General features: G+C 34.2%; 1 protein-coding gene across 8 annotated transcripts in view; it reads left to right on the top strand.

The window, feature by feature from the left end:
- SMARCA1 (SNF2 related chromatin remodeling ATPase 1) overlaps nt 1-14,532 on the top strand; it is a 69,931-nt gene that overhangs the window by 45,845 nt on the left and 9,554 nt on the right. For all 8 annotated transcript variants that reach the window (XM_070292091.1, XM_070292087.1, XM_070292089.1 and 5 more), the window contains 4 exons: nt 4,069-4,191; nt 6,856-6,988; nt 9,660-9,778; nt 9,903-10,115. In XM_070292091.1, coding sequence (XP_070148192.1) covers nt 4,069-4,191; nt 6,856-6,988; nt 9,660-9,778; nt 9,903-10,115 — 588 coding nt within the window. The remainder of the gene's footprint in view (nt 1-4,068; nt 4,192-6,855; nt 6,989-9,659; nt 9,779-9,902; nt 10,116-14,532) is intronic.

Genomic DNA, 14,532 nt, shown 5'->3' with positions numbered 1-14,532 from the left:
TCTTGTGACTTAAAGGAGTTACCCTAATACTTTTAATTACTTCTTCACTGAAATTTTTCTGTCGGAAGAAGGTGACTGAATTGAAATTTCAATTGCAGAATTTTAAAAATCCAGAGTATCCAGAAGTCCCATGGAGTCTAAAGACCTGCAGAAAGAGTTTTGCCGTAGTAGAAGCTGAAGAAGGCTGTAGAACATTCTAACATATATCTTCAGTAAAAAATTCTTTAGAAGTGGATATAAACATTTGACAAATGCAGGAAGTTCTGTGATCTTTGTGAGTTTTGGTAATGTGTCATTGTGGGCCACCTGTTTTGCTGTGGTAGAACTAAAATACGTGAGTTGATTTCAGGTTACTACTTTCCTTTTGTGTGTTGCCACATTTAATTCTGTACTCCATATTTCTATGAAGTGCTTGCTGAAACTCCTAAGAAACATGACCCTCCAAAAAGTTCTTCACTTTTCCGTGGAACATAGCTCTTAATCACAAATTCCTTACATTCTGACTAGAAATCTAAATAATAATTGAGCTGTTTTCTTGAAAGATAACTTCTTGTATGTTAAGAACTTCTTGTATGCTGGAGACCATCAGTGAGATATATACAATGTGAGTACTTGAGATACTGTCTAGGTATCTGTTTAGTCTTTTGGCCTATAATTTGTCTATTTAATTCTTTCATAGCACTTTGAGATCGAGGGAAGCTTAATGCTCATAAAACCTCATGAGGTGAAAAATGAATACCTTTTAAAAATAATAAATACTAAGAAGTAGATTATTTGTAGGAGATACAGGAACCTAGGAATTTTGAGTCATTTCTAATTAAAAAACTCTAGCAGCTATTTTTGAGTAATTTTTAGAATTAAAATAGTAAATGTAAAATTAAATGTCATTCTCAAGTTTTGCTATATTAAAAATATGAGCAGTGGATTCTAAAATCTAATGGGTATAATGTAATATTCTGATTTTGCCTTTATTAAAATTCAAGGGATGAATTTTTAGTATTGGGGAATATCTACATAGGAATAAGCAGGTTATTTTGTATGCATATATTATCCATTTTCTATCATAAAAATGAGGTATTTGTGAAATTTTTTGTTTAAGTAAGGGTTTTTGGGTATGCCAAGTTTGAAGCTATTTGGTAGAGCAATATCTTAAGATTAAATAGGTTTTCCGCAATTAAAATTAAAATTTGAGGCCAAAGTAACTTCACCAGCAATTTAAGGGGTCTGTTAAACTTTTAAAGCTATGTCTGTAATTTTTTCAACATTTTATTATGAAAAAATTTCAAATATAGAAAAATGTTGAAATGATAATACAGTGAACACCACATATATTCTCCAATTTATGTCTTACTGTATTTGCTTTATCACCTATTTAACCATTTCTCCAGCTTTCTATCAAATGAATATCCTTATTTTTATGCATTTCTAAGTTGCAGATATAAAGTACTTCAATATGCATATCATTAGTCAGAATTCAATATTTATTTGATTTTTAAGGTAAAATTTATATGCATTGAAATATATAAATCTTCTGTATCATTTGATGAATTTTGACAAATGTTATGCCCAGATAACTGAAGTCCCTACAAAAATATAGAACATTACTGTCCCCTAGAAAGTGCATCTTTCCAGTCAACTCCCAAACCCACTCCCCAGACAAACTCGCTGTTCTGATATTATTTTCCTCTGCAGATCAGGTTTTTTGTTCTAGAGTTTCACAGAAATGGAATCGTATAATATTTGTAAGGCTTCTTTCACTTGGCATAATGTTTTTGAGATTCATACATGTTGTCTCATTATCAATGGTTCATTCCTTTTTATTGCCAAGTACTATTCCATTGTAAGGAAATAGCAGTTTGCTTATCTAGTCTTTTGTTGTCAGACATCTGGACTGTTTTCTGGATTTTGGCTTTTGTAAGTAAAGCTGTTGTAAGCATGCTCCTAAAAGTCTCTGTAATAGTTCAGAGTGAAATTGCTGGTGTGCCGGTAATCTAACAGTGGAATTTAGCTATTGAAAAAAGTTATGTTAAACCATGCATATCACTGAACTACACTTCATTTTTAATTTACAGCTTCCTTTTCATTTCCACTTGCTATCATCCTAGGCCAGGTGATCATACCTCATTTCTAGATTAGTTTAGCTGGTTCTCTTGCCTCTAGTTGCTTCCCTACTTAAGTCCATCCAGCACAAGGTTTACAGGTGATACAACACTACTCCCTTGTAATCTCCAGTGGCTTGCTGTTGCCTACTGTGTGGTTTGAGAAGGCCTTCTAATTCTGTCTCCACCTGGCCTTGTTTCTTATCGCTTCTCAACATAAACTCCATATATGCTCCTTCTGGTTTTTACCTTCACTGTTTTTGCTTTACTGCTCCAGCCTAGAATATCCTTTCTCTCTTTTCCATCCCCCCAGATCTTTAGAATTCTTAGAGTACAGCTCAGAGTTCCACAACTAGGTTGTGAGCTCCTTGTAGGCAAGAACCATGTTGGCTACTTTTTATATTCCAGTGAACACCTGTCATAGTGCTATGGATAAAATAGATATTTAGTCAGTACTTACTAATTTGATTGTCTCATACTGATGATTACAAATGAATCTGTTTTTTCAGTATTTCTTTAAAAAATTTTCTTTTGACCACACCATGCATGTGGGATCTTGGTTCCCTGACCAGGGATCAAACTTGTGCCCTCTGCATTGGACGTACAGAGTGTTAACCACTGGATCATCAGGGAAGTCCTTCAGTATTTCTTTTTAATGCCCAGTTAGTAGGTTTCATATTTAAACAACTACTGGATGCAATAGTTTTTTAAAACATTTAAGTTACAACCCTGTGGTTGAAATGCTATGAAATATGTATAATGATTAGAGAGATATACCCTAATATGCATTTAAAATTATATCACAGTAAAACCGTGAGTATCTGATACCCCTGAAGGATGAGTCATGTATGTTAGGTGTGCATTCCAAACAGTGGAAGGCTTCCCATCAATCCTGTTCTTGCCATATTTAATGAAATGCTATAAAGAATGTACTATCTATGTTATATACTTGCCCTCCTAAATCAATGTGCTGCATTGTCACTGCAGATGCACTTAAAAATAATGTGAGGCTTTGCGCTGAGTAACTTAGTTTATCACTCCATACAGTGAATGCTGCTCCATACTGCTGAACTATACGGGTTGTCTGTGTTCATGGGGCCACACTGAGGCCCCTGGGGCTACAGTTTTGACATACAGATGACTGGCTGACTGCTTGCTTCCTTGTAGAGCTGAGCTTCTGTCCTCAGTCTTTTGAACTTGAGCTCTCTTCTTCTCAGTTGTCAGTGTATTGCAGTTCTCTATACTATGCAGAGATGTATAGTATACACTACACTTTCTGTTGGTCACGGCTGCTCTAGTCTTTTTCCCTTGACTGCAGGTCCCATCGCAGCTGTTTGTGTGCTTTGCTTATCCCTTCCCTCTTATATATATATAGTCTCTTTCTTTCTTTCTCTCTCTCTCTTTTTTTTTTTGCTTCTTCTTTATTCTGTCAGTTCTTTCAGTCTTTGCATTTTATGTGAAGATGGTCTCTCTTTCCATACCCTGGCAGGCAGTAAAAGCACTCTTTTCTTTTTGCACGCTGAACTGATCAGAGCATTGGATGCAATCTTCAGGTGCCTTGCCACTTCTATACCCTGGTCTATATTGCCAGGTGAATATGGACTCTTTCCGTACTACCAAACTTTTTGTTTCTGGGCTTGAGGTTTTATTGTATAATGTTGGTGCCGGGGATAATGATATTATTACCATGTATTAATGATATCATAGGGATTTTTTTCGTTCCACAGTATGATTAAATCTAGAATATAATGTGGCATTTAGCAATGGGTTTTTAACTATACAATACCACATGGCACATTTAAGAACAATTTTTACTTTGGTAATATCATGGTAGTAGAAATGTGGAGAGGATCGTGTGTCATGGTATGATAATTTACTGTTGAAATAACTCTACATATTGATACAAGTATGTATACCCTTAATTAATTTCTCTCAACAGTTTACTCATAACACATCTCTCGATCTTTAGGTCCCAAGGAATCCTGATATCCCAAATCCAGCTGTTGCTCAAAGAGAGGAACAAAAAAAGATTGATGGAGCTGAACCTCTTACACCAGAAGAGACTGAAGAAAAAGAAAAACTTCTCACACAAGTAAAATATTTTAAGTGATTGAAATACTTCTAGTCAACCAGTAGAAGAAAAGAAAATATAGATCACACTTATTTTTTATTGTATGGGCCTGGTACCCTGATCAGACACACCAGCAAAGCACAGGGCCATAGTGTAGACATACATTTAGATGAATGATCCCTAGTTTTTAATCCCTTATATAAAACAGTACTGGAAATACTAAAAGACACATAAATGAAAAATATGTGTCAATTATTAGAAATAAGACATGCATTTTATCAATTATGCTAAAGTCACTTAACCCGCATATGAATCCTGATAGACAATAATTACTAGCATATCTTAAAAGATTTATTTTATTGATTATGAGCTCTCCTCTGAAATTATACTCTACCAATCTTTTATTTATGGAATGACTTCATAATTCTCAAAATGCCTCATATCTTTTCTTGAAAAGAATTTTAATACAGTGGTGAGAAATTTCTGAAACTTTTAAAGATACTCATTGTATAGTTAAAAGTTAATAGTTATTAAATATTTAAATAATATTTATATTTACTAATAATTAAATATAAACATTTTCATTTGAACAATATATTAATGCTTTCTGGTCATTGTTGCTTTAATGAGTTTTATGAGTGACATACTTCTAAAATAATCTGTAGAAGATAAAAAGAATTAGTGCAAAAGGTACTTGCAAAATAATAAATAAAAATGTGTTCTACCTTAGTATAGAAAATAGCCAGCAAGATTTATTATTCAACAAATTTTTTTGAGCAATATGCAAAGCACAGTGCTAAGAATTTTCCATATTAATTATTGAAAGTTCATTTTTATATTTATATCTTATTAATTATATAGGTCTTTTCTTTGTTATAACATGTGATTTTATTGAATGAATTTTTACAAATTACATTCATAAGTTTCTGAGCCAAATGCCTGGAAGTCATAAAGTTCAGTTGGAAAATGTAATTGCAACTGGCTAAATATTAGGACTTTAGTACCGTTCAGTTCAGTTGCTCAGTCATGTCCGACTCTTTGTGACCCCATGAACCGCAGCACGCCAGGCTTCCTTTTCCATCACCAACTCCTGGAGTTTACTCAAACTCATGTCCATCAAGTCAGTGGTGCCATCCATCCATCTCATCCTCTGTCGTCCCCCTCTCCTGCCCCCAATCCCTCCCAGCATCAGAGTCTTTTCCAATGAGTCAACTCTTTGCATGAGATGGCCAAAGTATTGAAGTTTCAGCTTTAGCATCAGTCCTTCCAATGAACACCCAGGACTGATCTCCTTTAGAATGGATTGGTTGGATCTCCTTGCACTCCAAGGGACTCTCAAGAGTCTTCTCCAACACCACAGTTCAAAAACATCAATTCTTCAGTGCTCAGCTTTCTTCACAGTCCAACTCTCACATCCATACATGACTTTTGGAAAAACCATAGGCTTGACTAGATGGACCTTTGTTGGCAAAGTAATCTCTGCTTTTTAATATGCTATCTAGAGTGGTCATAACTTTCCTTTCAAGGAGTAAGCATCTTTTAATTTCATGGCTGCAGTCACAATCTGCAGTGATTTTGGAGCCCAAAAGAATAAAGTCTGACACTGTTTCCACTGTTTCCCCATCATATTAGGACTTACCATAGAATAAAATAAAATATTTAAATATTCATGTTTTATTTTCAAAATTTATTTCCTGAACACAAAAATAAAGTTATGATCTTAGAATGTTCCTTTGCTTGCAGTATATTGTAAATATACAACATATTGTGAATATACAGTCTCAGTTGAGGAATTGCTTTTGTTTGTAATTAGAAACAAAATCAAGTTTTTGCCTCTCTTAGTACTTGAAGTCATCTTTAGTCATTTTTCTGTACTGCTCTAAATAATTAATCTTTCAAAAAATCACAGGAGTACAAAGGAACAAAATGTGGCAGAAAACTTTATCAACTAGAGGTTAGGGATAGAGTTTTGCTATGCTGAGGGTATCACATTTATGTGGGTTGGGACATGAGGAATGGAAGACAGAAATTTAGTCTTGTGACTTCAGAGACATGCTAATAAATACCAAAGAGATTGAAAACACTGATTGGTCAAACTGTTCCCTTTTAGGAAAGAAATTGAGTGGGCCCAATAACACTGTTTATAAAAATCTTATTTATGAACATAATTTTGAACAGAAATTATTTATTCACAGTAGTTTGGAATGATGTAAAGAGTTATAAAAAATTTTCTTCAGTCTTTTTTTCTTTATGTATTTTTTTTTATTTAAAGCATCCACATTTTTTTTTCTTAATTTACATGGGAACACGTCTGTGAAAAAAATGAAGTACTGGAATATCCAGGACTTCAGCATTTATATTAGCATTTTTATTTCATGCATTTGTATTTTAATGTAGTAGGCATCTATAAAATATGGAGTTAAAAACTATATAATATCTTAGAACTATAAATCAGTTTTTAGTACTTAGAGGGAAATATATTCTCTTTATGATAGAAAAGCAGTTATTTTTGCAATAACATTAACTCAACTTTTGATTCGAACATAAAAATACCTAGGATTTTATAAGAAGAAAAATTTTGTCTTTTGAACTGTTTTTAATGTATTGTTGTATAGAACTAAATAGAACAATATTTGGATTTGTTAATTTAACCTCTATTGATGATGCTTGCTTTTTTGTTCACAGGGATTCACAAACTGGACTAAGCGAGATTTCAATCAGTTCATTAAAGCTAATGAGAAATATGGAAGAGATGACATTGATAATATAGCTCGAGAAGTGGAGGGCAAATCCCCTGAGGAGGTCATGGAATATTCAGGTTTGTATATATAACTTCAAAAATGGTGTTTTACTTGTAACCTTATGCATTTCTTTGTGTCAGTTTAATTATACCTTTGTTCAGAGACCTTTAGACTTTTATGAATAAACTGTAGGTGAAAGTATAAAATATAATTGCATTTCTATGAAAAGATTATAAGACTTACAAAAACAAATTGCTGTTGTCCCTGCTAGTTAGCTAATAGAGCCAAGTATAGCACTGATAAAACAAGGGTAGCTAGTGGATGATCATCTTCTGGGCAAGTCAAGTCTAAGACTTCAGTTTCAGTGGATGGAATTAGTGTTTTTCTAGGTTGTCCTTGAAGTAGAGAATTCCTATCAGGTTCTTTTAGATCCTTAGACACTCTCAGGGTTTCCATTTGCTCCAGGGAGGTTGTATGAATTCCATTAACTCCAGGCAAGCTGGAGTAGATCTGAAAAGACTGCTTGAATAAATCTGTTGACAGGTCCTAGAATCAACTCCCTCTCTTACTCAGCTGTGTCTTTGGTCTTGACCAGAACTAAATTATGTGCCAAAGCATATGGAGTAAATACTGATTTCCATGTCACAGTGCAGCCAACCTAAGGCTTCTGAAAAGAAATCTTATTAAAATAGACAAGTATGTGTAGTAAGTTTTCTTTATGTAGAACATAGGAAGTTTCTAAAGTCCAAATAGGTTGAGCTCTCAAATTTAGCCACTTCACTTTCACTTTTCACTTTCATGCATTGGAGAAGGAAATGGCAACCCACTCTAGTGTTCTTGCCTGGAGAATCCCAGGGACGGAGGAGCCTGGTAGGCTGCCGTCTATGGGGTCACACAGAGTTGAACACGACTGAAGTGACTTAGCAGCAGCAGCAGTAGCTGTATAGAACCTAGAACATTTCTCCCCATAGAAATGTTACAAAGTAGGTTTAGGTTTCTGTGCTAGCCCCTCAAAGCCTACTTAGCCTAACAAGTGAAATTCTATATTTTTGCTGTGAAAAATAGTAGGGAGGAAACATTGAAATACAAATAAATATGCCAAAGATTAATACAGACTAGGAACAACTTTTAATTTATTTATAGTGCTAGTGCTTGAATAAGTATGTTTAATTAGGGAGCAGATACTTTATTTTTCTTTTGGAGATGTGAAAGAGCCTTCTGGTGATTGCCAGGGACTTTAGAGATGGATTATATTGAGTTGTTATTTCATGTAGTATAACATCAAGTCTATGAATGTTCTTTACTTTGATACCAGCATAACATTACTACTGCTGTTACCATTTGCTGCATAAGTTTAAGGCATTTGGAGACTTAAAAAGGGGTAAAATAGAGGAGAGAGTTAAATTTTAGCAGCAAGAGTTGAATGAAAATAGTGTAAAAAGATATGTGCTGAGAAAGTTTCTGAAGTAGAATTTTCTTCAAAAGATAAGGGGAATAAGCATCAATGTGTATGAAGTTGCAAGAAAAAAAAAGTTGATTAAAGAAGATACTGTGTCAGATATTCCTTCAAATTGACACCAGGCCAGGTAGGATGATTAACTCAGGACAGCTTAATTGGGGCTGTGCTAGAGAATATAATGTTCAAATAAAAGCATAGCTTAAATCAATATCTGTAGTGTCTTTTGAAATTCTAGTCATCTGAGATGGATAATTAAAAACTTTATAATAGGGACTTCCCTGGTGGTCCAGTGGCTAGGACTCCATTCTCCCAGTGCAGGGGGCCTGGGTTCAATCCCTGGTCAGGGAACTGGATCCCACAATGCTGTAACTAAGATAGAGTGTCCCACTTACTGCAACTAAGACCTAGTGCAGCCAAATAAATAAAAATAAATAAATAAATAGAAAAAAAGCTTCATAATATTTCATGAAAGGAAAATTGCTAACCTAAAACCTTCTTGTTGAGGGCTTACTTTTAAATGAAAAGAGGTATTTAATACCCCTCATTTATTATACCTTAAGTATATTTAATAATTGAACATATGTATATATGTACATGTGAAAGTGAAGTCACTCATTCATGTCCAACTCTTTGCGACCCCATGGACTGTAGCCTATCAGGTTCCTCTGTCCATGGGGTTTTCCAGGCAAGAGTACTGGAGTAGGGTGCCATTGCCTTCTCCAGGGGTTCTTCCCAACCCAGGGATCGAATCTGCGTCTCCTGCATTGCAGACAGACACTTTACCATCTGAGCCACCAGGGAAGCCCTATATATATGCATATATATGTATATATCGGAGAAGGTGATGGCATCCCACTCCAGTACTCTTGCCTGGAAAATCCCACGGACGGAAAAGCCTGGTAGGCTACAGTCTGTAGGGTTGTGAAGAGTCGGACACGACTGAGTGACCTCACTTTCACTTTTCATTTTCATGCATTGGAGAAGGAAATGGCAACCCACTCCAGTGTTCTTGCCTGGAGAATCCCAGGGACGGCGGAGCCTGGTGGGCTGTCATCTATGGGGTCGCGCAGAGTCGGACACGACTGAAGCGACTTAGCAGATATATATATATATATATATATATATATATATATATATATATATGTCTAGATCTACTGATGACTCTGAATCTTAAGTATAAACAGTATAAGTTCACTGTATCCTTTCCTGCTAATTCTTCATTCTGTAGTTCCTTGGATTCATTTATGTAAGATGACAGAAGTGTGAAATAGTAACTCTTGTTTTTTCAGCTGTATTTTGGGAGCGTTGCAATGAATTACAGGACATTGAGAAAATTATGGCTCAAATTGAACGTGGAGAAGCAAGAATTCAACGAAGGATCAGTATCAAGAAAGCCCTGGATGCTAAAGTACTATATTTCCTAATTGTCAAATTACCAATAGATTGTTTCAATTGATGATTAAATGGTGATTAGCTTTGACTTATTATTACCGCACATTTAGTTAGAAGCACTATTTTGTTTAAATCTATAGATTGCAAGATACAAGGCTCCATTTCATCAGTTACGTATTCAGTATGGAACTAGCAAAGGAAAGAACTATACTGAAGAAGAAGATAGATTCCTGATATGTATGTTACACAAAATGGGCTTTGATAGAGAAAACGTGTATGAAGAATTGAGACAGTGTGTTCGGAATGCTCCTCAGTTTAGATTTGACTGGTTTATCAAGTCTAGAACTGCCATGGTATGTATTCTTTTCTTGCTTATTTCCTCCTACTTTTTATTTTGAAAAATTTCAAACGTCCCATATCCTTCACTTAGATTCTGTAATTGTTAACACTTGCCACATTGGCTTTCTCCTCTTACTAGTATATGCATATGTACATATATATGTGTGTGTACTTACATACATAGAATCTATCTATACATATAGAATCTATATATTATACTCAGAAATTCAGAAACACAGCTATATTCAGAAATCTAGATCTGTATTTTCTATTTATTAATGTACAGATCTATGTTTCTAAACCATTTGAAAGTAGGTCACAGACATCATGTGAGATTTTATTTTAGCTTGATGTAATTTCCTGTTACTTTCTGACATGAATTGTGTTCCTGTTAAATCCTAATGCCGCTTAGCAGTGTTCTTGCCCGTATGGAAATAAATGCTGGTATGGAAAGAGTCGTGTTCGACTCTTTGCGACCCGACCCCATGGACTATACAGTCCATGGAATTCTCTAGGCCAGAATACTGGAGTGGGTAGCCTATCCCTTCTCCAGTAGATCTTCCCGACCCAGGAATCGAACCAGGGTCTCCTGCATTGCAGATGGATTCTTTACCAACTGAGCTATCAGGGAAGCCAGAAATAAATGCAACATGTTTTTAATGTTGGCACTGTCAGTCTTTTGTTAGTTGAGTTAATTAATACAAAAATAGATTCATATAGCCTAAAAGAGTTGGACACGACTGAGCGACTGAACAACAACAATAAAACATTAAAAGTAGCCAGAAACCAACAATCCAAACATTGGACATTTTTCTTTAGTTTCTATCATAAATGTTTTTTGGCCAAAAGTTCATAGAGATGTGAAGCTATGCTTGATATTTTGTCTGACCCATTTTATATTCTCAGTTCAAATGGAATAAAAAGAAAAGAAAAGTTTGACTTGCTATATTGAAGGTGCTAATTTTGGTGGATGCTTTATAAATTAGATGTTTTGTGTTAAAACTTAACACAAATTTAGAGTGTTCCTGGATTGTTATTAGACTGTGTCTATCAAGTTTATGGAATATGTAATACTGAGAGAGGTAGCAAAAAGTTTGGATCAAGCTTGGATCAAGCCAGAATACAAAAGGAACTAGAGAAATTGTAATGATGAATCAATTGAATCTCCCTTGCTACATGACAGTAATAGGGATGAATGTAAAGTGGTGTACTTGTATTAAAGAATAGGAAGAGGGAGAAATGTTAATAATACACAGTAGAAAGAACTGAGGAAAGAATAAAAAAGATGAGGATTAATCTGTAGCATGAAGGACTGATGTTGGAGGGAAGAGTTGTTTGACAGGTTCTTTGGATCATTGAAATAGACTATTGAAGAACAGTGTAGAATAGCTTTTCTATTAGCTTTGAAAATTAGATTCTATTTTGACAGTCTGAAGACTTTGTCAGTGAGCTTGTTGGCCTTTTAAGGTGCCTTCTAGCTTGATGCATCTATGACCATGTTTAGAAGAGAACTCCTTTCAGAAGCCAGGCATTTAAAATTTTTAGCCATTTGAGGTTTTATGCATATAGTTATCTAATTTACAGCAGCATTAACAGCTTGTAAAAGACAAATACCCACCTGCATTTGTTGATGAATTGTGTTTTAAATCATACATGCCCTTTTATGTGATGGAACATTTGCAGAGTTTTGTATATTATTTCAGTGATATTTTACTACTTTTTAAAGGTTGAGTTTAATGCTGTTTTCAGTTTCTAGAAACATTAAGCTAAAGCAGTAGGGTGAAGCAGATTCAGAAGTGCAGGGGAAATCTTATATTACTTGTAATATGAACATGACTGTAGAACTATGTAACCTTATTTCATTTTCTAGGAAAAAACCAAGTGTATTGTTAATGACCACTAGATGTCTCTGAACTCCCTTGTAAAGAATCTTTTCCTCCATCTTTCTACAAAACATTTACGTCTTTCTTTACCAAGAGCTTTAAATCTTTAATGTATGTTTTTCAAAGAGTAGATATTAACTACTTATGTGACTGAAAGATGAAACTCTTATTTTGCCAGTTAAAAACGAAGACAATTCTGTCCTTAATTATGTTCTGGAAGGTGGAATTTATGATTTCTAGAGAATCTTTAAAAACGTATAGTAGCTTATTTCATAGTAAATATTTTAATCCAGAGTTTTTGTTAAATTTTCCATTATATCATTTCCTTCCTAGTTAATGGGTAATTTTTATGTTTCTGGATTTAGACTATTTAGACCATCTTTTTAGAATATTTCATGATAATATAAATCATTAGGGAATTAAAAAATGGATTACTGTTATTTCTAGATGATCTCTTTTCCCCTCATTTTAAATGATTGGTCTTGTATAGTGGATCATTCACAATCTAGGAAGTGAAACTTCCTCCTTGAAGGAGGCAGTTGTGATTTCCATAGTTAAAATAATTTGCTTCATTGAAAAACCCCAAAATACAGAGGATATAACTTGATTCATTGTGTGAGTATGTCACTGTGTTCAAATTAACATTTTGTTAATGATTAAACCTTAAACTTAGCTTACTAAAGAAGCTGTCTTTAAAAACAATCTTGCTTAAAGATGACTTTCCCAGAGACACCAATAAATAGTGTGAAATACTTAGAAAAAAAATAGAAACTTTGGTAGTTATATTTTATTCAGAGATCTCAAACTACTGAATTCATGGCTTCTGACTTAACTAACAGTCTTAAAATGCTTAAAGGCATGAACCTTCACTTCTGAATATGCCACATTTTGAAAGCCTACAGCTAAAGGTTGAAAATTTCTGTGAGGCTCTTTTCCATTAAAAAATGCTGGCTATACAAAAGAGAAAATGAGTTTTAGTTCCATTTCTGTGTGCTAAAAAGATTGTGATTTCTTTCTCTGAAAAATTGTGTGGTCTTTAAGTAATCAGTCTCTATTGAACTACATAAACAAGTAGGAAGGATATGATCAATTTAGAGTTTTAAGCTCAGAGCATATGAATTGCCCTACCATTTTCCTTCTAAGAAAAAAATGTATTATAGTGAGGTTTTAGTTTTAGGACATTTAAAACTATCGGAATTAGAAGTATCTTTGCCGGATGACTATAAGAAGAAAAGATAATACTTTGTATAGTACCTTTTATACTATAAGATTGCCAATCCCTTTATCAACAGTAGCTCATTAATTCCTTTTACTGAATGAATTTCAGGGCACTGTCTTCATTCATTTAGTGACAGACTGACATGACTGGGATATTTGAAAAGAATCTGAGAAGTCTAAAAGATCTAGCACATTAGTCAGTTTACTGGAAAGGACATATTGAAAGTATCCAGAGTTTAATCAGTAAGTCCTTGCTCCTGCTTAAGTTCTTTGAGGTACTCAAAGAATAAAAAGCAGAATTTGGCTCTCTGAAGTAAAGAACATTTCTTGATATAGCAACTATACTTTCTTGGCAAGGTTGCTCTGACTCTTCATTTTAGCCAAAAAATATTCTTAATTTTTAGACTCTACGGAGTTTTTTTCTTTCCTCTCTTAGACTCTCAAGAAGCTCTGTGTGCATATCCTGTGGCCATGGACCTTAGAGTTGAATGAAAGTATTAATAATTTGTGATTACAATTGCCTTGCCTATTGTGGTAGTTCAAATGAATTTTTTAGGTAGTATTTCAGAGAATTACACACTGTTGTACAATGTAATAAAAATTTCATGTTATTGCTGTTTGTTTTCAGATCACAGCTTTATTATTAATGAAAGTGTTCCTTATTTAAAATTAAGAACATGACATTTCTCATTAGAGTTGTAGGAGAAAAAAGACTTTTTAGAAAATATTGCTATAGCTTTTTATGAGCTTCCTTCCCTTTTTGTAGGTTTATCTGTGATAGTAAACATTAACTAAGTTATTAGTTAAGCACAGGATATTTGATAAATTATCTGTCCAGTCAGAGAAGAATTTTCTTTATAGATACTTTAGAAAAACAGAAGTCAAGTTAAAAAATTTCCAAGCTATTCTGTAGTCACAATGACACTTTTGCTTGTTGCTTATGCAGTGTAGCCTAGGAAATTTTATAAGGAAGGCCACTCATGATTTTTCATTTTATGTACTAGTACTTAATTGTGTGATAACAGCTAATATTGGTATCTTAGAGCATTACTTTCTTAATGAAATGTGAAGATATGAATTAATACATTATTCAAAAAATTGGTAAAATATAAAATTATTGATGAGTTCTTGACTATAGAATTGTTAAAATATATTTATGCTTATGAGTTCAGTTCAGTTGCTCAGTTGTGTCTGACTCTTTGCGACCCCATGAATCGCAGCACGCCAGGCCTCCCTGTCCATCACCAACTCCCAGAGTTCACTCAGACTTATGTCCATCGAGTCGGTGATGCCATCCAGCCATTTCATCCTCTGTCGTCCCCTTTTCCTC

Source organism: Ovis canadensis, chromosome X (genome assembly GCF_042477335.2).
Source record: "Ovis canadensis isolate MfBH-ARS-UI-01 breed Bighorn chromosome X, ARS-UI_OviCan_v2, whole genome shotgun sequence".
NCBI lineage: Eukaryota > Metazoa > Chordata > Mammalia > Artiodactyla > Bovidae > Ovis > Ovis canadensis.
The sequence above is the reverse complement of the archived record's forward strand: the minus strand, read 5'-3'. Positions and strand labels throughout refer to the sequence as shown.